This window comes from Styela clava, chromosome 1, assembly GCF_964204865.1.
Source record: "Styela clava chromosome 1, kaStyClav1.hap1.2, whole genome shotgun sequence".
In the NCBI taxonomy this organism is placed as follows: Eukaryota; Metazoa; Chordata; class Ascidiacea; order Stolidobranchia; family Styelidae; genus Styela; species Styela clava.
The window spans coordinates 26,799,982-26,827,690 of NC_135250.1; the positions used below are offsets into that span (position 1 = coordinate 26,799,982).

The 27,709-nt window shown below is 35.8% G+C and overlaps 1 protein-coding gene across 2 annotated transcripts; it reads right to left on the bottom strand.

Moving 5' to 3' along the window:
• Positions 1-1,209: 1,209 nt before the first annotated feature.
• On the bottom strand, positions 1,210-27,709 carry LOC120334993 (guanylate cyclase soluble subunit alpha-1-like). Of its 2 annotated transcripts, none has more exons than XM_039402508.2 (7): positions 26,624-27,709; positions 22,488-22,699; positions 15,423-15,558; positions 14,187-14,324; positions 12,002-12,145; positions 10,111-10,265; positions 1,210-1,591 (listed from the first exon to the last, which is right to left on the bottom strand). In XM_039402508.2, the coding sequence occupies exons 1-7, from the start codon at positions 27,701-27,703 to the stop codon at positions 1,378-1,380; spliced, it is 2,079 nt and encodes a 692-aa protein (XP_039258442.2). In that variant the 5' UTR covers positions 27,704-27,709; the 3' UTR covers positions 1,210-1,377. The 2 variants fall into 2 exon arrangements, with proteins under 2 accessions (XP_039258442.2, XP_039258441.2); XM_039402507.2 differs by having other exon boundaries at positions 26,612-27,709.

The window sequence follows — 27,709 nt, forward strand, 5'->3', positions numbered from 1 at the left end:
TAGTTGTAAATCAAATAATACAATTGTCATTGTGTTCTCCGAGAAGCTTTAGTTGCAATATTCAGAAATTAGTTACGAAAAATCTGCGATAGACTAGGCCTAGACCAGAAGCAGGTATCAGTACTTGTGAGCAGCAAGTGGTTGGATATTCGATTGAAAATGATGGTTTTGAACATGTAAACCAGTTTGTAAGCGTCCTTCTACAAAAAAAAAACTCAAACTAAATATAAAATTTTTGCAGTGGTGAGGTATAGAGAGAATTTTCTGGGTTCAAGGGTCGGGGAAAACGTCCATTGTTATGCCACCGCTTACTTACTGCTGATTGGTTGTTGTTGCCCGGAATATCCTTTGTGACGTTACAGCTAGGCTGCGTCAAGCCACGTGCGACGGGGATATTCTGTGTGGATGGACTAAACAGCGTCGTTTATCAATTTCGTCTGCGGCATTTTATCTAATGAATGTGGGCATCGGATGACAGGTTTAAGGAGTTTGGTAAGTTCAAAATTTAAGTTACTTCTGTACTATTGAAATGATATAGTTAACCGTAACGTACCGGTACCGATAGCGCGGGATTTAGTCTACAATATCATGCGCTTTTCTTGTTCAGTAAAATTTGCCGTCAGGCTGCTTGTGTAAATAATTTACTCTATAGCCATTACAAATCAAGGTAGTTTGCAATTCGCTGATTACTATCTCCAGAAACCTTTTGGTAAGCTCAAAATTGATAAAGCCTCGTAATGATGACCCCCCAAAAAACATAAACAATATGCCTAATAAGGTAACGGTAGATCCAAGTTTTGCACACTACTAAATTCCCTGACCATTGTGCCAATTTTATTTCGGCGGAAAGGCGGCAAAGAGATTTTCGGGATCTCCAATATCGATAAACTCGCCACTCGTACCCAAGCAATAAACGGATCTTTTGTAGGAAGCCCCGCCAAAAAAAACACCCCGAACACCGCTCACAATAAAACAAAATAGTAATTATTCGATTAGGGCTATTGTTAGGCAAACAGATTGCGCGGGAAATTCAAATTTTTAAATCCTTCCCAACCCATACTGGATAATTCACTATTTTTTTTATTTTGAAACGTGGCAGGAATGTTTTCTCAAATTCACATTTTTGCATTAGTAGCGGAGGCTTTCTACAGAATTTTCAATAAACTTCTAATCTCATGTAAACGCAAGAATTCACTAAAATGACCGAACTGTCGAAGAACCAATCCTGTTAATTTCTGTAATCACGAGCACCTTTTCACTTTATTCAAAAAAAATTTAAGTTTGCTTAATACCATGAGAAGTTATAAAAATTGAAAAAGCTCAACAAAAATAGTTAGGAAGACGATTTTATAATTTACAATAAATTTATCACATAATTTACAATAAAGTTTCCAACAATCCATCTTTGTCCTCGGTTTCAAACTTTGCTGCAGTGTTATTAACGTTATCAAATGTTACAGCGCCTAATCCAAATGGTGGTTCATAACTGTCGAGGAAATAGCACGTCCCTTGCATATCGTTCGAAAAATCGGCAGGAAGAGCCTCTCGTGGCCTTGCAGTGAATTTAAACCCAGGGTCGTCTTTGAGAAGTCTGAAATAAAGTTTACATTATGTCAATTTATAAATTATGGAAATACGAATTAGGGCACGGGTGTCGAATGAAAATTTCAATCAACAAAGCCATTGAAAAAAACAAATGCTTCCATTGTCGGTTTGACGCAAATTTTGAAATGTGAATTTGACTTTCAGAATACGCGTTCAGAATACGCGAACTAGAAACATAGACCTCTTGACCTAGAAGCGTTCGACGTTTATGAGCATCGTTAAGTTTCAGTTTTAAATTTCGACTGCGACTTCAAAGTCTGAATATGTACTCCGGAAAATTTGAAAATAGGAATCCGGCTGCGGATAGTAGGAATCCAATGCCAATAAAAATCGCCAATTCTCAGACTTTAACTCTCAAATCTGGAGAACTATAAATGGGCTTTGCTTTTTCGGTAATTCGCCAGGGTGCGCTATGGAGCAATTTCTATTTTAAGCTTTGCTCGGGGGTTCAAGCAAAAATTAAAATTTACGACGAAAAAACTTGCAAAGATCACTGCGAGTGTTCGGAAAGAGAATTACGTTTCAGGGAATTTCGCCGTTCTTGAGCCGCGTGCCGCCCGACCAGCAGTTAAAAAATTATGAGATATATTCTCATGTTATTTTAACGCTAGATAGGTAAGCGCGGTAATTCCCGCAACGCTCATTGTATTTTTAGTTTATTTGGAATAATTCTCTGCTGAGAGTGCAACCGCTTGTTTGATTAATAAACTGGTTAGATTCAAACATAACACACCCAGCCGCTCAAAATAAAAAAATAGCAATTATCCAGTAAGGGTGAGAGCTAAGAATGTAGATTTCGTTGGAAATTCAAATTTTCACATCCTCTCTCACCATAACCCCGACCGGATAATTATTAAATTGTTATTTTAAAACGTGGCGGGGATGTTTTTTTCAAATATCACATTTTAGGATTAGTAGCGAGGCTTTGTACAAATGATCGGAAATATTTTATTTCATCACTGCTAAAGAATCATGCTCTGCGAATAGATATGTTTCAAACCATAGTATATTACATAGGCCTACCTTTACAACCATCAACCTAAACATAATTAATAACATATTTCACAGAAAATATTATTTGTCACGGTCGTCATGTTTTTTAAATTTAGTAAATTTTCACCAAATAGGTTCATTTTTATATTATTTATAAATATATATTAAATTTATTTTGTATCTTACTAACAATAATAAAATATATATGAAACCCATTCAACCTATTTTCAAATTCAGATATTATAACCACAATTTCAAAATTGTATGACAAGTATATTTCACGGTTGGCTCAAACCTCCAATATCGATTCTATATATCTCTTCAAATGACAGATGGATGGATTTTATATTTCAACCATTACAAAGGATGTTATTTCAAGGGTCTTAAACTTTGTATTTGAACATACATCTTATATTTTATGTGTACTTTAAATATAGGATTGTCAAAATATATATTTGGTTTATGCGCTTTATTAATTTTTTATTAGGTCTTCAATATTTGGATATTAATTCTTTTACGGTGGAACATTTTTATTGGGGCAATAAATGTGAAGGCCATGTCTATCAACTGAGTGCCGAAGGTTAGTTAGTGCAAGAGGCGTGAATGCGATAGCCTGTGTTGGTTTTGCTAGACTAATAGTTTGAGTGAGCGAGTCCTATTCTAAATTATCATTTGTCGCCGCTCGCCCATTTTTTCTATTCCAAATATTTTACAAGCAGAGCATGAATGGTGTGTCTTAAAGATTGTTACACGTATAAATATGTATTCTCGACCTTGTTTCTCGTCACATCCACAAAGTTTAACTGAAGTGTCATACGTGCGTTTTCGGAGTGCATTTAAAAGTGAATTAAAAAATATTAAAAAAATATGCCAATGTATAATTTATATGGAAACTGGTATCCAGCCCGGATAGCGACTGTCAAAACAGCGACTGTCATAATCGTGACTTCATAATAGCCACGTAATCAAGTGAGCGACTGTCAAAACCGACTGTAATAATGGCGACCGCATCAAAACAGCGACTGTTATGATAGCGACTTAACTCGTGTTAGGGTTAGGGTTAGGGACCTCTCTACACACGTATGCACGCACAAACAGGCAAACATTGCGTAGTGAAAGATCGAAACCAAAAGGGACTTTAAAACAACATTTTATTTGGACTAACCCTAACGCTATCCTAACAGTCGCTGTTTTAATGCGGTCGCTGTTTTGACAGTGACTCACATGATTACGTCGCTATTATGAAGTCGCCATTATGACAGTCGATGTTCTGACAGTGACTCACATGATTACGTCGCTATTATGAAGTCGCCATTATGACAGTCGCTGTTTTGACAGTGACGCACATGATTACGTCGCTATTATGAAGTCGCCATTATGACAGTCGCTATTTTAAACACGAGCCATAGAAACTAATTTAATTATGCTAGGTTAAAGTATTTGTTCTTCGAAAAGTAGTAATTTTTTTCAAAAAGTAGCTCCTTATATATGTTTATGAAATCAGTCGTTGATTGTACAGGGTCGAGCGGAAGGCGTGATCGTATTAAAAAAAACTTTTTCTAAATTATTCTTTTGAACATTATCGAGCGAAACCCTGAAACGAAAATTTTCGTTTAAAGACAACAATGTTCGATTGTGTAAAAGATAATGGGCTTGTGCCCAGCATTTCGTTACATAACTGTCAGCTGTTGCAACACACAACCTCTTTGTATATTGAGAATTATTTGTTTTCGTTCCGTTTCGAGTCATGCACGTAAATCTCCATTAAATTTGACGCCTACGAAAATCAATAGGTTGGCTGGAACGACGAATTGAAACATTTATATCAACATGTAAGAACATTTTTTGTTTTCAAAAAGTGTGCAGTTCACCAAAAAACATCATTTTGTCAATACTTTTATATTTTATGATGCATTTCAGCACATTCATTCAGAATAGGGCTATCTATAGTCTGACATCTCGTCGAATCTAACTGCCTGTAGTTGTTTTACAGTTGGTATCTAGCAATGGCCAGTGACCACATAGCAGTTACCTAATCGAAAGAGATATGCTGCACGCATTTCTATTGAATCCTATGCATTGCAAAGTTGGTTGTTGTGCCCCTACCAATTTTTGAAGTATTTCAATCCCGAGATTTGTAATGCAACGATCACCTCATATTAGAATTTCCAGTTTTCAGGAGTAGCCATGTTTGCTGCAGTGCCACATAGCAGTGATCTATCCTATTAGAACAGTGGTTCTTAAACTTTTTCGAGCGCGACCCAAATCTGAGTTTTATGAATACTCGCGACCCAATCCTAAACAACGCAAAATGTGTTTTTAATGTTAGTACAGTTTGACTCAAATACAGACAACTATTTATTGGAAACAGTCCATTGACTCAGTGAGATTGATGAAACTGAAATTTCCTTTTCATCATATCTTCAATACAGAGCTCCATTTTACTTAACGAAATACGCAAGTTGTCACGGGTATCGAGGCGATTGCGAGCTTAGTTTTGATAACCGCCAGTGCCAAATATCCTCGCTCGCACAAGTGCCTTGTCGCGAATTGTAGCAGAAAAGGCGTCCGCTGTCCGTCGCAAACACGACATCCTAGCTGGCTTTCGGTATCTCTCGCAATATATACAACTTTTTACTCATCAAATGTGCACACACTGCTTCGTTCGCGGTAAATGGTGCCTCAAGATGAAGTCACATTTTCTCTAGATATTTAATAATCTAATGTCGAGAAGCGAGCTTTTTCATTGCGTCGTCTATTACAATTTACATTACCAAAAATTCACCCATTTTTAGTTATTTTAATCCACTAAGACGACATTCCACGCGGTCAACACAACGACAAGCGACGTGCATGGTTACCGATACCATAAAAGTAATACACATGACTGGCATATCAGAATTGTGATGTAACAATGAGCTCAAGACAGTTCTTTCCGTGAATGAAATTTGATATTTCATTATTTTTAAATACCAGAGTTTAGAAGATAAATTGAAACATTGGGAAAGCTGAAAATTCTTCCTTCTCCTCTTAGATTGCCCTTGCATTGACGACCTTGTCGCGACCCATTTTTAAACCTTCCGCGACCCATGTTTGGGTCGCGACCCATACTTTAAGAACCACTGTATTAGAACATAATCATTGCTCGCCGTTATTACAAGTGTTGGTCATCGCGCTTCGTTATAAATCACTTTTAAGCCGAAGTTTGAAATGTTTCGATCTCATTATGGCATCGTAATTCGTAAGTCAAAAATTGTAATAGAACAAATTTTATATACTGTACATATTTGGAAGTCGATCCTCCAACGGGCATTATATACTGGAATGTCCGGATTTCAGGAGTAACCATGTTCACAAATAAACAAAATATGTTTTACCTACGTTATCAGGGCGTATGAACTCAGCTCAGCCGAAAATAAAATTTAAATATATTTGATGTAGAATAGCTCGTAAACAGGTTCAAAATAAACATTGACACATATTCCGTGACAAAGCGTGAGGAACAGGCGATCGTAAAACTCGTTTTTATAGAAAACTGACCGAGAATTCCGAGAACAATTGTATTATTGGCGCCGAATGGTGGGACATCCTAATTTTCCGGATATGTGATATAAAAGGAGTAAAATTTACATATCATTGAAATTTTATATAATTAAATGCAATGGTTCAATAAGAAAAATATTGATATGCATTGGCCGGATAATTTGCTAAAGTCCAGTACGTAACAATGAAGTAACAATGAGTTTTTGAAGCATCGATTTATCTTGGCAGTGCTTACTTACTGTTAATCGAAAATCCATTTTAAAGATTTGCTCGTGCTATATAGACAACTTGAGAAATCTCACTAATCGTAAAATAACGAAAGATTGCAATCGATTTTTTTCGTGTTATGACATTTCGGGCATGTCCATCAGCAATTACAGGTAACGGATTGTCTTATACGGTGATCTACATAACTAACCACTCTGCGCTAAATATACTTCATATACGTGTTATTGCGTCAAAAGACTCTATGTCTACAATGTTGTTTGCATAGCTATTGTTACTCAAAACGATTTTTACTTCTATTTTTGTCGTATTTTTGTTTGTTTATCACGGACTCAAGTGAATATAAATCACGCAAGCGGTCACGCAGTACTTTTAGATAAAAAAAACTATAAAAAATTTAAACATATATTTCTTACATTTGAGGGTTAAAATATCTTTTTACACTATGCCAATTTTTATTTTGTAACGTTTTGTTTGTCAAAAGTTATTTTCTTCAGACAAGCAGTTTACAACAGTTTATACTATGTAACTTGAGAGTAACTACGTTTGTGCTTAGTGTGCAATAGGACTCCCGAATTATATAGTATAGTCATGTTTATTCTTGCTCATCATCGCATTACACCACCGGTTCTCAACCCGTGGGTCATGGCCTACTGCTGGGTCACAGCAACATCTTGAGATGGCCCACAAACCTATTGAAAATTGCTCGAGTTATTTATAGATTAGTTAGTTTTGATAATAGTGGCAATGATGCTGATATTTTTGCAAACTTTCATACTAATTATTAAAGTAAAAAGCGTTTATATTTGCGGGCATAGTTTTTTACTTTTCTTGTAGTTTTCGCTCGCATGAAAATGTTAACGGGCCAAAGAATATTTGTGCAACGAAAATAGGCCATGAATAGAGAAGGGTTGAAAACCACTGGAATTACATCTATATGGATTCACTCGCGCGAAGGAATAGAAGAATGATAAGTAGAAAATCTTGTGCAACCTTAAATAATAGTTACAATATATCTTGTTACAATGAATATAATTTGTAAACGCGTTATTTGAATCACTTAAAATAGATCTTTTGATTCTTGTTAGGTATTCTTGCATTAGGACATTAGGTACGAATTGAGACGGTAGCAGAGCAGTAGAACACGCTACTCAGCCACAAATTTGTTTTTGTTGCTGTACCGAGCCACTATCATAACATCCAAAATTTTCATAAAATCGTTGTAAATTTAATGACGAAAAACCACGATGACGCTTGAGTTTAATTATCGGTCGATTCCATTGGATTTTAGTAGCGATATTTTGTAAAACACGCGAGAAAACAAGTTTAATCCTACGCCACAACGCCAAAGTTACACTTGGGTATAAAATTAATAGCTTTAGTATTGATTTTATAGAAGGGAATCAAGTTAGCTTAGGTTACCAGTTACTACAAATGGATTGTTGCGGGGTAATGCAGTAACCTAATGTGAAATCAATGATATCGCATGATTTCCATCCGGTATATTCATGCAGGGGATATATATAGCATAACCGGTGTTAGTAAAAGGATGTAATTTGCCATCCGTTTCAATTTATATCTTATCTTTGATAAAAATTGTCTAGAGTCTGCTAGAGTCTGCTTGTCTAGAGTCAAGTTCGGAGTGATGGCATAATGAGCCCCGGCCCCACATAAATAACAATTAAAAATTTTGCCCGATTTTATAGTAATAACAATTGTAAGTTCAAATAGATTTTATTGTATGATAAATGGGAACTACAACCACAATAACAACTATGAATAAACGAAGACAATTTTTTTAATTTTTTAACACTACAAAATCGCGCGATAATTTTTGGACACCCTGTATCTGTTTTGGGGGATTTACCTTCAAGTATTCGTCAAAATTGAGATTCAAGCGCGGGATTCAAAGACTTTTCACTTTTTATCGTTTTGTTAGGACGCAATTAAATTATGTGGCGTTTAATCGTCGAGTCCAGATGCTTTGAAATTTGAAAAATTAAATTAGAAATCAATTAACTGTTTGCATTTTGGAAATCATTTCCTCTCTGGGGACTATCCTATCATGTTATTGCCAACACACTGATTTGTGTTCTTTTATTTGCTTTGTTTTAGGTAAGTTAGGTTACCAGCCCATTTCTAACTTATCCCAAGCCTGTTTTTACCACCAACAAACAACGAATACTAGACTTGTCCTAATACAGGGTGTCAATTCGCACAGTCCTTTTATAATTTCAATTTTGTTGTGAAGTCAGTTCTCAATATAATTTAACGTTTTTTTATTTTTTTTATTCAGTAATTGTTTAAGTATTTTTACTTCATTTAAACATCTGTGAATCCCAAAATAATATAAGATATCGATAAATTCCCTTTGCGGAATTAAAAAAAATTTAAGACTCTATGAACACCTAATATAATGCTTACTTTTGGACTATTTCAGCATCATGAAAGGAACGTTTTTACACTGCTCACGCTTGATTGTTTAGGGCTTTTGGTTTGATATCTACTGACAACGATTATGCCTTTGTTGAAATCTGATTGCTGAACATTAAAGCCTTCCGCAACAAAATTTAAAATTGGCCGTAATAATCGTATAATTATGATGGAAGAACGTCCAGTAATCGCGAGAAATTGACGAATTTTTGATTGAACGGTGTAAATGAGTCCACAACAATACCTCGACTATTAAAAATACTTTAAATGGAAAAGTTACATTTAACTTGAATTTCACAGCTCGCGTTTTTGATCCTGGTAGGGTTCTTAACCCATTTTTGATTAGATAAGAATTGGCTCACAAATTGCGTACATAATTTACGACTACTTTATTACGACTACCGATTTACTTCACGTCTTTTTGTATCACTATTGTTGCTGACGTAAAATGTACATTATTTTATTGTACAGTTTTGAGTGATCGTGGCATTTTCAGTGTATTCTTTGGGTAACGACATCTGGTTGATTGAGGTTTTTTCAATCAATCTCAATTTTGTTAAGTAAATAGCAAATGAGCTTACGTTTTCAGAAAGATTGGATTTTCCAAAGAACGATTTATTCGATTCCATAAGCCGCGTAATTTAAAAACAACCTAATCATCTTTTATAAGCGGTCCACTATGGCAAAAATGAAAATGAACGCTTTTCACTAGATTACACTTTAAGGATTTGAATATATGAATGAGTTTGAACCTTGCAAATTCATAATATTGCAAACATGCACGTTATGCATCTTTTCGCCCACTCAATTCTGTCATAAATTTATCCAAAATTAGCAAAAACTCTCTAAAATAAAGTTTCACATTTCTAAAATTAAATATTTGGCGCATGTAATATTATATATCAGCTTTCTATAAACAACGATCACATATGGCTAGTGATAAGCGAGTCACCTGAAGTATAGGTGAAGTTTATAAGAGCAACACCGCAATACCAGGATTTGCATGCAATCATTGCGTATATTGGCATTTTTCAATGGAGCCGAAGTCAGATTCGTATTTTTTAAACCATTTGGTATCGGAGTTCACACTTTCTAGTCCGACAATATAAGTGATATAATTTTCGACATAAACTCAAAAAACATTATGTTTTCTAATACGTTAAAAGGCCTAAATATGCTACGTTTTTGTTATAAATATTTGATTTTCAGAGTTCAGAGTTGAAGTCAAAGTGTTCAATCAGCAGGGTCAACGCCTTGGTAAATTATACCTCGGCAGAGCAGAAGCGACGCAAGATAGTTTTATATACTTACTCATATGTAGTGGGGCTGACATTGATTCTGTTTTCTTCGCTGTGAGATTCGAACTTATTTGCCAGCGTTACATTGTTTCCAAACATGCAATATCGTGGCATCCTTGTTCCGACAACTCCCGTGACAATTGGCCCCGAATGTAGACCTATTCTCATCTGTTGAAAGAAATAAAAGTTATTATGAATTACATCTTAGTTAGAGTCTCTTATCTCCATGTACTAAAAAAACATATTAAAAAGCACTTATGAACATCAACTCAATTTAGTAATTTGATGTTTGCAATTGTCGAACAATGATACAGTTTTGTACGTTTCATAAAGTTAATGACGGTAGATAGATGTAAAACAATTGGGTGTTTTCCCAGACATGTGGTTCACGCAGTGTAAGTGGGACAAGTAATGTAATTGGTACAAGTGGAAAACTGGAGGCCCATGTTTGCGAATGCCGATTAATGATACAATTCTTGTACGCTTTGTAATTCGCAGCGAAACGTTCGGAGTTACAAAAGTTGCTTTAGGTGAATATGGTACACGGGGTGTAAGTGGGACGAGAGGTGCGATTGGTGTACGTGATATACCAAATCTACACTGAACAGCATGGAATTGTACGAAATCTATTTATATTTGTGAACACAATTTGAAACCAATACTTCAATCGCATATTCGAATATGTCGTATTCGGAACTCAAATATATAAGCTCAAATATTATTTAGTCAATTTCGATAAAGTATGGGACCCAAATTATCATTCGGAACAAAATGTTATTTGGTGAATTAAAACAAAGAGAAGTCGACTATAGCGGCAACTATAATATAGTACAGTAAGACAAAACTATACTACAGTATATTATAGTTAGACAAAAACTCCGATTAATTAATTTTCACAACGGTGTGTTACGAGTCACTCATAATAATTTGATCAATGATATTTTAAACGAATCCCATCCATCACAAAATCTCGCTAGAAAACACTTAACAGCTACCGTTATAAGTCAGTTAAATGGTTTAGAAGCAATCATCGGTCACCAGTTCTGTTCTGTGATAGATAGGAGGGAAGAATTCTGACTCTAAAGGATAAAAAATTGCCGCTTACATAAGCTAACTTAATAGGGTTATATAAACCGCGTGATTTGGTCTACGTGAGTGACGAATTCTTAGTACATGGAAAAAAAAGTTTTTGAGGACGATCGATGGGGCAAATAATTGATTCCGCGACGGCGCCTGATCTGCGCCAAATCCCCAGGTGCAACAAACCCACGTCAAACCAATTTTCCGTACGTAAACATATTCGGAAAAGTTGTCCCATGGGATAACATTAAGTATGAGTGATAGCAAAATAATAACATTTACTTTTAGCAGAGAAATGACCTTTCAGTAGGATGCACCAGATTTAAAATCTCTTTTTGTCGTGGAGTATATTGATTTGCAAATACACTTGGATTTCGGTCTCGTATTTGCTCTATTTTGAGCAGGAATCAGAATTCAGGTCGAACCTATCACATTACTGGGAACTTCACGGTGTTTTTCGATTTAGTTAATTATTGTTTTTATGGACTAGACGTACTTGTGTGGACTTGTCTTTAAACTTATTCTATTCTTTCCAAATGATCTTGGTCTAAAAATATTCACCCAAACAAAAATGTCCAGAATTTTGAGAAATATCAATTTGGCATTCTCGAGCTGAAAATTGGACCGGAACTAATATTTTCTACCTCTATCTTTAGCCTTTTAGCATCACATTCAAATCTATGTGGCATATTCAAATTTCAAGCGCCTTCCCGATATCTTCAACCGCTCTTGGGATGACATGTCATTTCCGAAATTAGGAAGAGTCGAAGAGATTAAACGCTCCAGTGCATATCAGGAAACGCCAAAATTAGAGAAATTAGTACCTTTATTGGATCTCCTTTTGGCGTCTTTGCAGTGTCGCAACATTTTATCATAAACAATGCCATCCACGAGATCTGATGAGCATGTGTCTCTGTTTGACGATGAAGTCCCCCAGCCACGCAATACGCATCGCCAATCGTTTCCACCTAGAAACAGTTGAAATTGCAATGTAATGAATTGCAGTGCAATGAAGAATAATTGTTACCCTTGATTTTCAATAATTGAGCACGAAGTGGGCGGACCCTTGCTTAAGTCGTTCTGATAATTAGGTTGTTAATTGGCCAGAATTGCCTTTCGCTCGAACTATACGATCAATCGCTTTAGTAGTTGAAGATGGACGAATTAGCTATAACGCTTTTACTTTTATATGTTTCTCATTTCGCTATACTACTAGAGGCGCGTTGTTTCACCCCAAATTTCTGAATGTTTTAGAAAAATTGTTCTATTTCCGTAATTTTCAGACCTATTCCGCAAATTCTACCAATATGAGGCTTCCCTTATATTTCTAATTCGGGTTGTATCGCCTTCGTAGTCTTTGCCCACGCGCAACTACAATTGTCTGCTGTACATGGGAGAGAGCTTGAAGCAACTTCAAAAAGAATATTCGTTTGCCCTAATTCGGACGCAGTCAGAAAACCCCGCCTATTTTTGGCCGATTTTGATTGCTTATTTGGTATGCGTTATAGTAGTACTATGGTAATTTGGACCGAAACCGATAAGCGTAACGAATCACATAATTCTTGTTTGCATAATTCGATAAAGCTTGTGCTGTCTTACTCTGCTTAAGGTAATGCAAATACCATACATGCATCTCGCATTAAACAAATAAGCCAGAAGATAACAGATCAGAAGGTTACGTTTGCTCACATCACTCAATGTATTGAGTGTTAAAACTTCAATTAAAATATTTTATATTCTCCCGCGCAAGTTAATGAATAATGATCTTCGGCTACCAAAGTTACCAAATCATCATTTACTGTCTGAGATTTACTAAGATCTCAACAACGTGGGGTCTGGTGTCAAGTTTTCGATTAACTATTAACTAACTGTTCATTTTTTTCCCGCTGTCATTCAAAAAATTGCATTTTCTGTATTTTTTTTTCCTAACTCCACTCTATCGAAATAGTCGCGGTCGAGATTTCAATCCTATTTGTCACTCTTTAAAACTTCAGGATTGTTATTACAATGGAGAGCACAGACAAGTTGAAGCATGGGGTTGTGTTTAAATCGCTAGATTATGGAGTGTATTGCTTTCTATTCAAGTATAATAATTTGAATAAAACTAAAACTGATTTTCCCCAGCGCCTTGCACTTTCCTTCTGAACGCGTCCCCGTGAAAGAAAAAGATTACATTCTTTATTTGGCGCTCCAGAAGTACGTGTACCAGTATGAAGGTAACTAATTTTGTTCGCCTACTTTACATCAAGTTGTGTAAAGAGACGGAATTCTACGGGCAGGGTGAATATTCACTTGGCTATCACAGACAGTCCCCGACCTCGTAATAGAACCAAAATAGAGAAAATCGGATTACAATTATGGCCTAACCCTAACCCGGTACACACACTACGGAAGTACCCTTTATTTATAGTAATGTCCAATCCAATATCACCATATTTGATATGAGGACATGGGTTAAATACGTTAATAGCAAGAACGGTTGCTATTTTGACTACAAAGAATCGGTATAATTTGGTTTGGTTCACCTTTGAGCGATTCGAAAGGCAAGATATTTGGGAAGGACGGGTATCTTTTTCGTTCGGCATTGTCAACCCAATTAATTACACCCTACATGGGTGACGTGGTAGGAAACTGAAGCCTAAGTTTTAACTTTCGGTGCCAGCATGCACAACTCTAACTCTTCAACCACTGGGCCAATCTAATACGTTAAAAGCGAAAACCGTGGATATAAGGCAAGGATATGTTCCCAAAAAGAAAAAAAATCGTATATATACCAATTCTTTATAGTTCAAATGGCAACCGGTATTGCTACTTCGTGCTATGGCGTATTTAACCCATGTTCCTTATATCGAATATGGTGCCATTGGGTTGGATATTACCATAAATAAAGAATGTAATCGTTTTCTTTCACAGGGACTCGTTCGTAGAGAAAGTGGGAAGCGCTGGGAAAACTCAGCTTTAGCGTTTTGAATAGAAAGCAATACACTAAAAATTCGTAAAAGTCTTTACCTTGTAGACGTCGTACACGCCGCACTGTTCATCAAACTTAGTATATAGATCACTCAGCATAGATATAACTTGCATTGGTGTACATGTGGAACATATTGATGTGAATCCTACTATGTCGGAGAAGAGCATAGTGACATCCTGAAATATAGTAGTTTCTTCATCTTAGGGCTAGCTAGACTATGGGACATGTGAAGTAAATATATTTAAATACTGTTGCCCAGGGGTCCACAATCGACAACAAACTAAAAATGTGGCATTGAATTATGATTTATTAAATGATAGATTGACAACACTATTTCAATTCGTCAAAGGTAAAGGCCAAACACAGCAACTGGTGACCGATTATTGCCCGTGAACGTTTAAACTAGCGTGAAACAGCTCCTGTTGAGTGTTTTCCAGCGGCTATTTTGTGATGGATGGTATTCATCGATCAAATAATTATTATGGATGCTTTGCAACACTGCGTTGTGCACCTTGTCGCTGGACATTTACACTCCTTATAATACATAAAAACGATACCGTTGTCACAGATAAAAAGAACGTTTGTCTTTTCAATATAGCATTTCGTGGAATTTGCTCGAAATATGGGTTTGGACTAGAAAATAATTTTTCTATATTTTTCTCAAGAAATCAAGCGCTGATAAGACGGCTAAACTCGACGTGTTTTATGAATTTTTATGAGACCATTATTAGCTTTAAAACCGATATTGTTTCTGGATACACCGCAAGTAAGATCACAGTTTACTTAGTTATATTACGTGTATTCACTTTCACTCCAAACAAGGTTCCTCACAAGCCAATACTAGCTAAAGAGGTACTATTTACTATATTTTGGAAATATGTAAATCTTTCCAGATTGTCTTTACCTACCCAATTCATTATATAACCTGGATGAGGTGCGGTGGGAAGGTTTATGAATTATTTTCACTCTTTGACTCAGAACAGAGCTTCGAATAATCTGCCACTGATATGTAATACCTACTTTTTTCTAAAGGGCGAGACTCTTTGGGACGTGACATGATATACCCCAGCATGTTATATATGAAGGTACAATATTTTGGAAGAATAGAGAATCTGTCCGACTAGCATTGAAAGAGTTCCCACACTTTGACTCCGAAAAAGGTTAAAGAAATTCAATCACTTTTACCCAAGTAACAATATTTTTTGAAGGGCGGGTTCAATGAACGAGGCATGATATATATACCGGTTGCTTGGCAAACAAATAAGTTCGTTTACCTTGATTTTCCTTGCTTTGATCTGTTTTCCCATCCATAAATCTTCTGCAATATCAGCGGGAAATATTGAATATAAAAGCTCTGTGTTTAATCTTCGTTCTTTTTCCAAAGCGTGATTGTTCTCTTCGCAAGTTGATCTATATAAGAATACATACGTTCAGTGAAGGGGTAAAATCAACGTGCAATCGGTCCATGCTCGTTTGAATAACAAATAATAAACAAACAAAAGCGCTTTACAATAATATATGATCTCAGTATGAAATAAAAAGTCGTTAACGTTACACATCCCATAATAAACGAATAAAAATATTCTATTGTTACATGGATTTCGCGAGGCTAACTTCTTATCATTTCTTTATGACTTTGTGCTAGTGAATCCGTGTGCGTATATTGCAAGGATGCTGTATCAGGAATAACCATGACATCAATTTACAATGTAATTTCAAGAACCAAGATAGTATATATAGTAGCTCCTTACCTAGCTGTGTATGCTTGCGCAGAGCCTTTCACTAAGGTAGCTGGGAGAAAACGCGCCCTCGTCGTCTGATATTGTGACGTCACATTTTTGAATTGGGGCGACAGATTTCAAAAATGAAACGCAGCGTTTTCAATTTTCTATTCATTACCCATATTGGAAGTTATTTTTAGTTTGTGCGTTTTTTTTTATTTCTGATAATTATATATGGAAGAAATGTTCAATACTATAATTATATATCCTGCAGCCATTTGAAAGATTTGACCACATATTGTGCACTTCTATTTGTTCAGTGGTGCAAACATACCGTAAATGATATATAAACGTCGATGTCAAAATTTATCCGAGCGGAAGCGTGCGGGGCAATTATTTTTCTGAACCTATTAATTTCTTCATTCGTGTCAATATTCGGGCTTATTATATGAATATATATATTAGAGAAATAGGGCAATATACACTGCGCAAAGTGATTTACGAGTATAAGTGAATAAACTTTGTCGAATACCTTCTCTATTTTGCCGATAGATTGATGATAAATAAATATTTTATAGTTGCCAAATATCAGACGAGTTGTGGGTTGTTTTACTATTGTATATTAATATTATACACTGCTGTCAGACATCGGTGAGATCAGTGTATTTACCCTCATAAATTATACGTTGCAGTTGGACATATGAGTTTGTTCGGCCCTCAGCGTTACGAGATTTTCACGAAAAACGCATATCTTAGAAGCAGGAATATTGTATACGTGATTCTTCTAAAAAGTATAACTTCATGACAGTAAATTTTGGACAATTTGAGTAAGACGTTTATTTATTATCATGAAGATGCAACTGGTCTGATTACCAATTCGTTCTATGTACCGGAATTTCCTATCAGACTCGAAGTCGGGTTCAAAATAATACTGAAATAGAGTTTACGCATAGTTATCTCATAAGGTTTGATTAACTTTACGCATGGTTGCACAGAATTTTGCTCGCATAGGGCGAGTACGCACGACCTTTAATTAAGAAATTCCTGTTTTTTTGGTCTTCATTTTTTTTTAATTGTGGTTGGCACCCTGTACATATGAAAGAAATAAGATGCGATCTGATACTATAAGCCAATTCTCCAAGGTACGACATATAGTTTGTCACAGCTATATAGCTAGGCCATTTTTGGTCATTTCACTGTTTTTTATTATTTCCTAATGACCCATATCTTTTAGCAATGTCACTGATATAAGTTTAACTATTTTGTGACGTTTTTGACGTCATTACTTGTCCAGGAAAGTAGTTTAGATGTTTACACAATACATCGCTCCATCACTGTTCAGATCGCTTATATTTGAATACACCGCAAATATACGAGTTTGTTTGATCTTCAGCCTTGTGATATTAAAATCGTCAAATCGAGTTGGATATAAATCGGATTCAACGCGAGGATATAATAAGTATTCACCTAAACTATAACTGCAGTGCTTGGGACGATATTTTTCAATCTAAAACCTTCTTCATAACTTCATGACTTCATAAAAGAATGCATCAGATTATATTTTGGACGATTTTTTTTTAATAGAAAAGGCGTGGAATGAACAGCATTTTGATGGAGAAACTAAATTGTTTATTAATTATTATGATAATTCGACCGTTCGATTCACGTTACATAATCCAATATACGGTACTCTCGGAGTATGTGTACCAGGTTAGGGTTAGGCCATAATTTTTCAATCCGATTTTTCTTTATTTCAGTTCGGGGACTGTCTGTGTTAGCCAAGTGAATATACCCCCAGTCCATAAATTTCAGTCTCTTTACACAAAATGATGTAAAGTAGGCGAACAAAATTAGTTGCCTCCATATTAGTACACACACTTCTGGAGCGCCCTATTTGGACTAAGAGTTAGATTCACGTTGTTCAAATAGTTGTAAGCTAGGCAAAAACTGTGAACAGTTATCTTGGTTTCACTCACTAACATTTTTTTTTTCTGATCGCATCGACTCAAACAATACTCGCACTTGTCGTTATTTACTGGTGCGACAAGAACTACCGCAGTTCCATAGGGTTTCAGTATTACTCTTGCATGAGTCTGCTTTACTTTTGAGTGAGTGCTCCTGACAAGTTCCAACAATTTTTCTGCTATTTATATCTCATTTGCGACATGCGGATATGTGCGCACCATACAGCCATGGAGTATATAAAATGTGGTCTGAAACTATATTTGCCAATGCTTCCTGTCACTATATATTTTGCCTCAAAGTATTAAACCTCATGGCAGCTATGTGTTCAGATATGTAGGTTTTAGTTTTTTTGCTATTTTACATTGTTCCCTAATGACGTATATCTTTTAACAATGTTACTGATATAAATTCAACCTCTTTGTGACGTTTTTGACGTCATTACTTGTCCAAGAAGGTAGTTGAGGTGTTTACACAGTACATCGCTCTATCACTTATTACTTTGATAATATGTGATTTGGGGATGCTTTGGAAATTCCGGCGTGCGCTTTACGTTTTCAGGCATGTCGTCGGTATCAATAAATAACGGATGGGATTGTTTACATTCAAAGGGTGAGTTGCGCATGATCGAACTTATACTAAGAATATGTGCAAAGACATTTAGATTGTAGTTAACTGAAACAAATTCCACTGCAGCTCCGATTCTGGAATTGCATTTGTAAAGTATGATGCCCGTCTGCTCTGGAAATTTGACTACTATTTATAAACCGTGGTATTTGACATACCACAATACGTTAAATCAGATTTACACATTTATTTTATCCCAAAATATCCTATTGACGTACTACATTACTACCACCGTGTTTCCTTGAAAACAAGACCTAGCCTGAATTTTAAAAATGATTTTAATACAAACCCTCCCCTAGTCAATAACGCAAAATTTTGTTTGACCTGGTCGATAGCAAGAAATCTCTCCTACACGTTTTAAGACTGATAATCTATGTTTTGCAGTTATTTTGAATAAAAACGTGTTATTTATATGGATATCGGTTTTTATATTTTGTATATTTGAAAATATCGTAATTCTCCACTTTCTAATTTTGTTTTTGATAGAGGAAAATATAAGACATCATGCGGAAATGAGCTCTAGTGTTATTTTTCGGAATAAAATTGAATTAAGATCCAGTCCTATTTTCGGGGAACACAGTATTACAGATTGGCAAAAAAACTCGAGGTTAGGTGAGAGCCACAGTTAGGAAAACATAAAACTTCTTAAAATGAACCCTTGAGTAATGAGCGATGGGATCAGGGGAAGGCATATAATGCGACTTACATTTTCAGAAACTGAGAAGTGATCAATATATAAAAATTGTAATCTTGATATTAGGAAATACAACGCTATTCAAGTTATTCCCTCTCCAATAAAGTAAATTTCACGCACAACACATTGGAATATGACGTCATACTAAAACAACATAAAGACGCAATATGACGACAGTGTACATACCGGTACGACCGCTGTATTTATATTTTATTCAAGACAAAGTAAGCATATTAAATGCTTTACTGCCAATAAATGTGGCCAATCGATTCTGTATCACTCAACTTGTCGTCGCTTCTATAGTCCATCTGCTATTAGACACAATAAGATAAAAAAATATAGATATTTCTGCTCTATTGCAAAGCGTAATTCTCACCATATAACACTCGAATTTATCTTAAAAGACGAATTTATTATTATTTTTTGTGTGAGCAAATATTTCACCGGGATCAAAAATTTGAAATTTGAGCTGGAATACCAGACATATAAAATCGACAGTCAAAAAAATCTACTGGGAATAATATGACATACGCCAGAGGTTTATGATGTCAAAATTTGGTTATTTCGGAAAGTCAGACTTGTCAGGTTTGTTGAAATTATAAATTTGCACTGTCGATAAATACAAGAAAACGTATTCATGAATGTGTCTCCATCGCTGATTTATAATCCTTATCTGGCTGGTTATGACCCTATACCCTAATTATAAAATCAATAATTAGATACAGACATAAATATACAACTCTAATCAACGTCGTAAGTCACAGGCCTCAATTTATGCATACGACACTTCTCGTTCTCAGGATTATATTGATAGAAAATCGCTCTTTGCTGAAGTACCGTAATTGTTATATTTATAAATTTGTAAACATAATTTGCTTTGGAAATGTTTATAATGACGCATTCATCACCATTGATTTGAGATAGCAACTAAAACACTATAAAGTATTTTTTATTACTCCGCACTTGATTCTCAATACACGTAATATTATGTACCTGGCCTCAAGCGCTTCACGCTAAGTTATTCAAATGGCGCCATGTGTATTTATAATAATTCCGAGCTGCTGGACGTCAAAATTTTGGTGGGGTTTGATTTAGCGCTCGTTATATTCTAGCAGATTTAATCAATTTTATTGCTCCGCCATTGTTATTGTACGCCACTATTTTCTGACCTATTTATTTTAGGTTAGGATAAATTGGGTTATTGCCCCACCTTTCTAAATCGAAGGAAACAAATCAGAAAGTTAAAGGTGGAACAATACCACGATATTGATGAAATCACGGCAATTTCTACATAAATATGTAACTCAGTGGCCACACCAATTAAAAATTGCTGTAAAATACCTCTCATTAGACCCGAAAGTCGAGGAGTCGCGATATGACTTTAATTGTAATTCAGCCCTGTCTTGACGGCAGAAGATTTCAAGTATTTGGCAAGTTACCAATTAAACTCCTAGACTGCATTTCCTACTTTCCCTTACCCTTTATTGTGTTGTAATTGTATCAAACCATTTAGATAGAAATGTCAATCAACCCATTATTCATCATTATCGCAATTAAAGTATTAAGCCGATGTCATTTGGACTATCGAATAACACTAAATTTGGATGCGTTTCATGGCGATATCGACACTGTTTATTTGTTGGTCTTTTTTATTCAGCTACTGAACGGTTGCTATTTGCTTAAGTGATAACTCTTATGTGGTTTTGGACATATTACCATAACAGTTTGCGGTTTGTAGTGAAAGCCAACAAATTACCGTCATTAGGTCAGTTGCTTGGTAAATAAGGAGGGAATAAAGTACGTGGGTAATCCAATAAAACTGACCAAGAGATTGATTAGGCAGCTTCCGAGAAAGAGAGTATTTTAAGTGAATTTGATAGAAGACCAAACCCATTAAGTTTTCAATTACCTCCACGAAAATGAGGAAAATTTATTAAACACTTGAACTCTTGTTTGTGTGTAAGACGCTTTGCACAAATTCATTATCTCTCTTGAAAAAAATTCCAAATGACCTATTATTCTGTAACGTTCAGTCTGGCCAAGGCAATTGTTGTCTCAAGAAATCTTTACTCGAAAGAAACGTTACTGAGATATATGTGTGTTAGCGTTTGCCGGACTGCTGAATCTCTTACTATCATTACTTGCTACAACATCCTTACATTATACGCATACTGATCGTAAAACCAGTGCAAAAGTACCAATAGTGGTCGCTCGGAGCTTTTCTATCAGAACAATTTCCGCATTTGGTTAGGAGATCGGGACAATAAGAACTTTGTTAAATAGGGAGTAGTTAAACAGAGAACCTCGATCGTTGGCATTATCAATTACCACGTTGTTTCTGCTCATTGAATTCTTTCAGAATTCTTTTTATTTACGTCTTTCGCGCTTAAATAAGCATCCACTGAGACAGGGGTTATTACAAAAAATAATTCGGTATCCAATCTTTGTTAAATGCTCGACACTTTCTGTCAACTTTACGTTTTTTGGGATATTTCATGGGTAATAAAACTTAATATAAAATCTGATTTTAAAATCTATTTATATTTAGAATCTAAATATAACTGATAACAGTAGTGGGGAATGCTTACAACGCTCTCTGCTTTGACCTTATATTGTTCGTTTAACAAGTATGCTAACGCAATTAATTGTTCACTAAGGCAATTGTTTATTCTACCAGCTTGCACTGACAGTGCGGTGAGAGTAGAGCGATCGGCAACTTTCAAGAATGATGCGTCGGACCACATTACAGAGTGTGGTTGAATACAGTCAGCGGGCCGGTCAAAATCTCGTCGCGGGCCGGATGCGGCCCGTGGGCCGTATGTTGCCCAACCCTGCACTAAGATGTTATGAGGTATTTTTTATTTGGAGGGATCGTAATTTTCACAGTTCGGCATTGCCTACCTAATTAATGGTACTCCTGGACCTGAAGTATGCGTACCAAGATGACGGACACCCGAACGAAGTAAGTGTCAAAGGTTCGGGTCAGGCCATAATTTTATTTCAATTTTTCTTATTTTAATTCTGTTACAAGACTAGCCAAGTGACTCTCGTAGTATTTGAACCTCCAATTATGGCCTAACGCTAACCAGGTACACATACTACGTTCCGATGTCCGCCATCTTGGTACGCATACTTCAAGACCTGGAGTACCCAATTTATTACACCCCAAATGGGGTGTGGGCATTCGATTTCAACTCGAAATACTAACCGAACTCCGCAATACCAACATTGCTAACCCTAACAATTTCATCGTTAGGCCATCTGAAAATTAACCGACAAAAACCACCGAAAATGACCATTTATCCGTCCCAGAACGACTGAAAATCAATATTTACCTTAGTTTGTCCATTCGTCTTTTCAAGCCTTCCTGCGCTTTCGCTTGTTCTCCGACTAAGATGACGTCACGGGTAGCATCATGGATTGGGATATCAGATATATAAATCCCTGTTCCCGTGAGTTCGTCGAGTTTTCGTAGATGTGGCGATCCGAAGAACAGAACGCAGTCGTCTTCTTGTATGTACATCATTTGACCACGAATTTCCATTCCCTGGTAATATAACATGATAGAATGTGAATATAAAAATTTACAGATCCTTAACTATATGTTTAACTATTAGGTAAATAGAATAATTTATTCTGAACTTCGCCATAATTTCAATTAATTAATTAATGTAACTTAAAAATTACAAAGCACAAAACAAACACACAGAACGGAAATTAAGTAAAGTTGCTAAAACTTCAATGTTAGAACAGTATTTATGAAAAAAGGATTTCGTTCGTGGTTCGGTAATTGCGTCGATCTATGAATTCCGATCATGGAAGGATGGTTGTCCACAGTGGTGTAACCAAAACCCACATTGAACTAACAAAGTCCAAATGCGAAAATAACTGAAATATCTTTTTGAAGACACCCCCAGATACTAACGCAAAAATTTGAGATTTGATTAATTTGACGTTTTAACTAATTGTGCGTTTGCTTATCCTAACCCTGACATTGCTGAATTCGATCAATGAATAAGGATTGTAACTGGATTATTAGTAATTTTTCATTTTGAGCAGAGGCGGGAATGTATTTTTTGGCGGGATCTTTCTACAAAAGATTCTATATGTCCGTGAAATAGAATTAGTTCTGGTGAATTTTCACTTTTGGCCTACAATGGCGCTTATTGCTAATAAATAATTCAACAGATGATAGAAAGACGATAACATCGTTGGTCGGGACCTGTGTACGTTTTCCACCCACTTAGGTTAAAGATAAATTTATAGAAATTTCGAGAGAGTAGTTTATATTTCAACGCTGACTTTCATAAAATTTTAGCAGAAATATTTAGACAATATCAAACAGACAGAAATTATAGTAGTGCCGGTAATGATATTAGACAAGCAACATGCAATAAGAGATCATTGTATAGGCGATTCGCTCCAAACAAGGCTTTAGTAAAGCGACCATGATGCCTAGCAAGCTATTGTGTTTCTGGAAAAGACAAGAATTTTTTTTCTTAATTTTATCCTTATTATGACACTCTAGGTGGGCTTGGTATTTGAAACCGACAAATTTTAACCTGCGAAATGGTTCCACTCTACGCCCAACGTCCTGATCTCCATGAAGACTAGGGGGTGACCTAAAACAGTTTGGAATATTGTTGTGCAAACATAATAATAATTGAATAGAATATGGTTTTCATAGTTATCCCATTGGGAGGGGAAAGACAATAAGTCGGTATATTCATATATAGCGAACCGCGGCCTCTTGTTTAAGAATAGTTAACTATCATTTGTCTCAGATAATCTATCGCGTACTATGGGTTCGCGGGGGAAATTTGAAGCCCTTAATTGTTGTTAATGTAACTGTAATGCAATGTATGATTAATTACATTTACTAATAAGTTTTAACTAGGTGGGGCTGAAAATTTCAGGGAAAATACTTAAACCGTTAACGGGGTAAAATTGACCGGTTAACCGCAGCGTGACGTTTGACGTAAAAAGTTTAACGTATAATTTATGCTCGTTACGTCACACTGATTTCAGAGCTATTTTTTGGTCCTTACCAATACAATTAGTGATATTCATTTGAATTTAACGCCACAGGAGATAAGTTTGCGATGAACTAATCATTTTCGAAATTGTATAGTATAAAGGTGATATGTACCGGAGTTGTCAGTCAAAATAAATCTTAACCGTTAACCGTCCAAAATAGGTTAACCGGGTAACCTACTAATAACTTACAATTAACGAAGATAGTGTAAACCATGAAATATGAATTATCCGGCCAACCATATGATGCTATCCACTGTAGAAGTATTGTTTGCTTACTGTTCATTCTGGTTTACCTAAGGTAAGTTTGGAAATGTGTCACCTCCAGTGTCATTTTGTCCCAACCTTATCACATATGATAATCAGGGTTCATTGATGTCATTATTTATTAAGCCAATGCATTAATATAGCGCACACTTCATGCATTATTCAAATAGGAGCAAATTATTATTGACGTTTTGTGATAATCAACTCATCTACATTACGAGTCATCAGTGGTGACCCTGTAATGAGCGTCGGTGTGAATACTCATTAGTATTTATACAAACAGTAATGAGTGTGACGATGGTAATAAATAAACAATAATGTACCAACGCTTACCCGCCTGTAAATTAAAGAACCCTGTTTGAAGACTTGCCTGCTTATGCCTGGTAAACCTTTAACGACCAAGTTTCGCATATTGTAACCCTGGTCCATACTACTTTCAGTGATTTTAATTTACAAGCATTCAAACTATCCTCAGATTTACCAGACTTCTATTAATTGTCATTAAGTTTACATGAAGGTTTGATAATCTTCTGACGAGATAAGATTTTGACAGAGAAGAGCGTGTAATTTAAGTCACCAAGCAAAGTGTATTATCTACCAGAAGATTCTTGTTCCGCATGAAGATGTGTAAATCATCTTATAAAATATGAAGCTAGTGTTAGGTCCCAGCCATTTTAAAATTACTCTACAATAAAGATATCACGCGCCGAATCATTTGACTTGGAGGTAAAGGGGTACTAGAAAAATCACACCCGTGAAAATTGTAACCCAGAAAATACCTCTTTCAAAAGTTCTGACTATGGAACCATAATACACTCATATGGAATTCAATCCTAACTCATTAAGAAGATTTTATAATTTATTCTAAGTAAAATAGTTTTTGGCATGTTCAAAATAATTTTCTCTACACTGATAAATGCAGGCCTGAATGTACATATGCGCCATGTATAATTTATACAAACTTGGAATTAAAAATTAATATTTACATTTATAATTAGGTTATGTTTAGTAATCAGTTTTCTCCATAGCCATCTGTTGGATTACTTTACATAATTTTACAACACAATTCATTATTCGTAGTTATAACTTCGTTATTTTTGGACTTCTGTCTTTATTCCTTATAAAAGATAGTTTTTGTTTTTCAGTGGTCCCACCTGTTTGCATTATTAGTGTCCTTTCAAATCACCCTTGAATGACGTATCGAACTATTGACTTAATTTATTTTAATTAGAAACCACGAGGGAATATCTACAAATAATTCGGTTTTTCTGATTTTCGTTAATTTGCGGTTCAACAAGCATAGCGGCCCATGAGATTGTGAATTCAATTAGCGAACCCCTAGAGACATTAGGAACCATAAAATTATGGTAAGAAATTCAAAAATAACCCGTAAGCTATTTTATTAAATAAATATTTTTACTACGCAACGACGCAAAAATACGTGAAAAGGCTTAATCAGAGCTATGAGGCAAATGTGCCGAGGAAAGAATAACTGATTCAAATTCCAATATTCCTCATACTCTGATCTAGTATAGATATAAAACCATATTCCCATAGCGGAAATAACTCAATGAAGTAGGATTCGTGTATAAAACATGGTCCTCACAAATGGTTCTCTCGCAAGAGGCACCAACAGTCCAAAATTGAGCCCAAATTAGTACGGTATCCGGATTTTTGTTCTAATATAGGATAATTTTATATCAATTTTATTTATTGCGTGTGGGAATTTCAAGAAACTGAACCAAGAGTAAACATTTCAGCGTACGAAAGTGTAGCAACGCGAAGAAAAAGCGATAAAATGTTAACGCATCGTAAACCCAAATATATTTTAATCGAGAAATGGGACTGTTGTGTCGACGGTTATCGCTCGCGTACCCAAAGTTTATTCATTTTCACCTTTAATATGTCATGCATACGTATTTCCACGACCTCGAGAAAGTTTCTCACGTTTGGAGTTGTTTCATTTGGTGCTTTACTTCGAGCAAACTTGTTTTAAAATGTACGTTCATGCTTGAGCGTCTACTATGAAAGTGAGGTTTCCGTAATTTTTCGCAAACTTTCGGAAATATTGTATTCTTACTATTTTGCTGTTTTTTTTTGTACTAGGATTGTATTTTGTTGTTAGAATTAAGAAAAACTGTTAGTAAGTAATCAATACCTGAATACCGACCTCTCCGATTGTAGATTCGCAAGTTGCTTTTGCCTCGGTTCGTTTCAATTCAAGAATAAATTGGACATCTTGGTTATCCAGTATCCACGAAAATAGGGAAGATGGCGAAGTCGTTTTTGCAAGTAAACACGATTCGGAAGATTCAGGGGATGTGATACGAAAATAGTCTTCAAATGAAGGACCCTCAGAATGATTTTCGATATCAGTGTCTTGTTTTTGTATTTTTGTGGCCTTTATAGCTGCAATAGACCGTGGGCTCATTAATTTTAGGACCCCGACACCCGTTTGGACTAAATTCATTCGACGATTAAATATAATATGAAAAGGAAACGCGTTGCAGAATACCGATGCTCCTATTGTCGGGTATTTTCGGTGCAGACGTCGTACTTTTTGAATTCGTTTCTTAGCTTTATCGGCGGATTTGACAGGCGAACGATTGGGTGGTGTATCTGATATAGTATTTACTCTTCGTCGTCGAAAAGATGAACTTCGTTTTGGTGTAGGAAATGAAACATTTTCTATCGACCCTTTCATGCTTAGAAAACCTTCAAACGCTAATTGACTGACGGGTGGAAAGTCAGGACTATCAGGACCTCTCAAACTGTCTACGCTTTCAGTACTGACGGCATTTTGACGCATCGCCATAAAAGGACATCCGATGTTTTTATATTTTCGTTCACTTCTCGGTGTTTTTCGATGGCTAGCAGGACTCCAAGTTTTCTGAGCTGTCAGACTCCCCGGGCAGGATCCTCTTCGGTCTTGTGTCATTGCTTTTATACCAATAATATTCATTATTTCTGATTCAACTTTGTTTTTATTATTGTCTCGTTTACTCTTCCGAGTTCCTCGTGGCGACGATTCTTCACTTTCGGTACCTGATAATACATTTACAGATAACATAGCCATGTCGGATGCAATATTTTTAGAGTCTTTGCTTGATTTTTTGAGGTATGGACACTCGGATCGTTTCTCTTTCACGAAATCTTCTTTGGTGTGATTCCGTCCGATTCCATTCACATCTTTCTTCTCCCATTCTTTGCTATGCTGACGAGAATGAACTGAATGCTCTAATATTTCCATGTTATA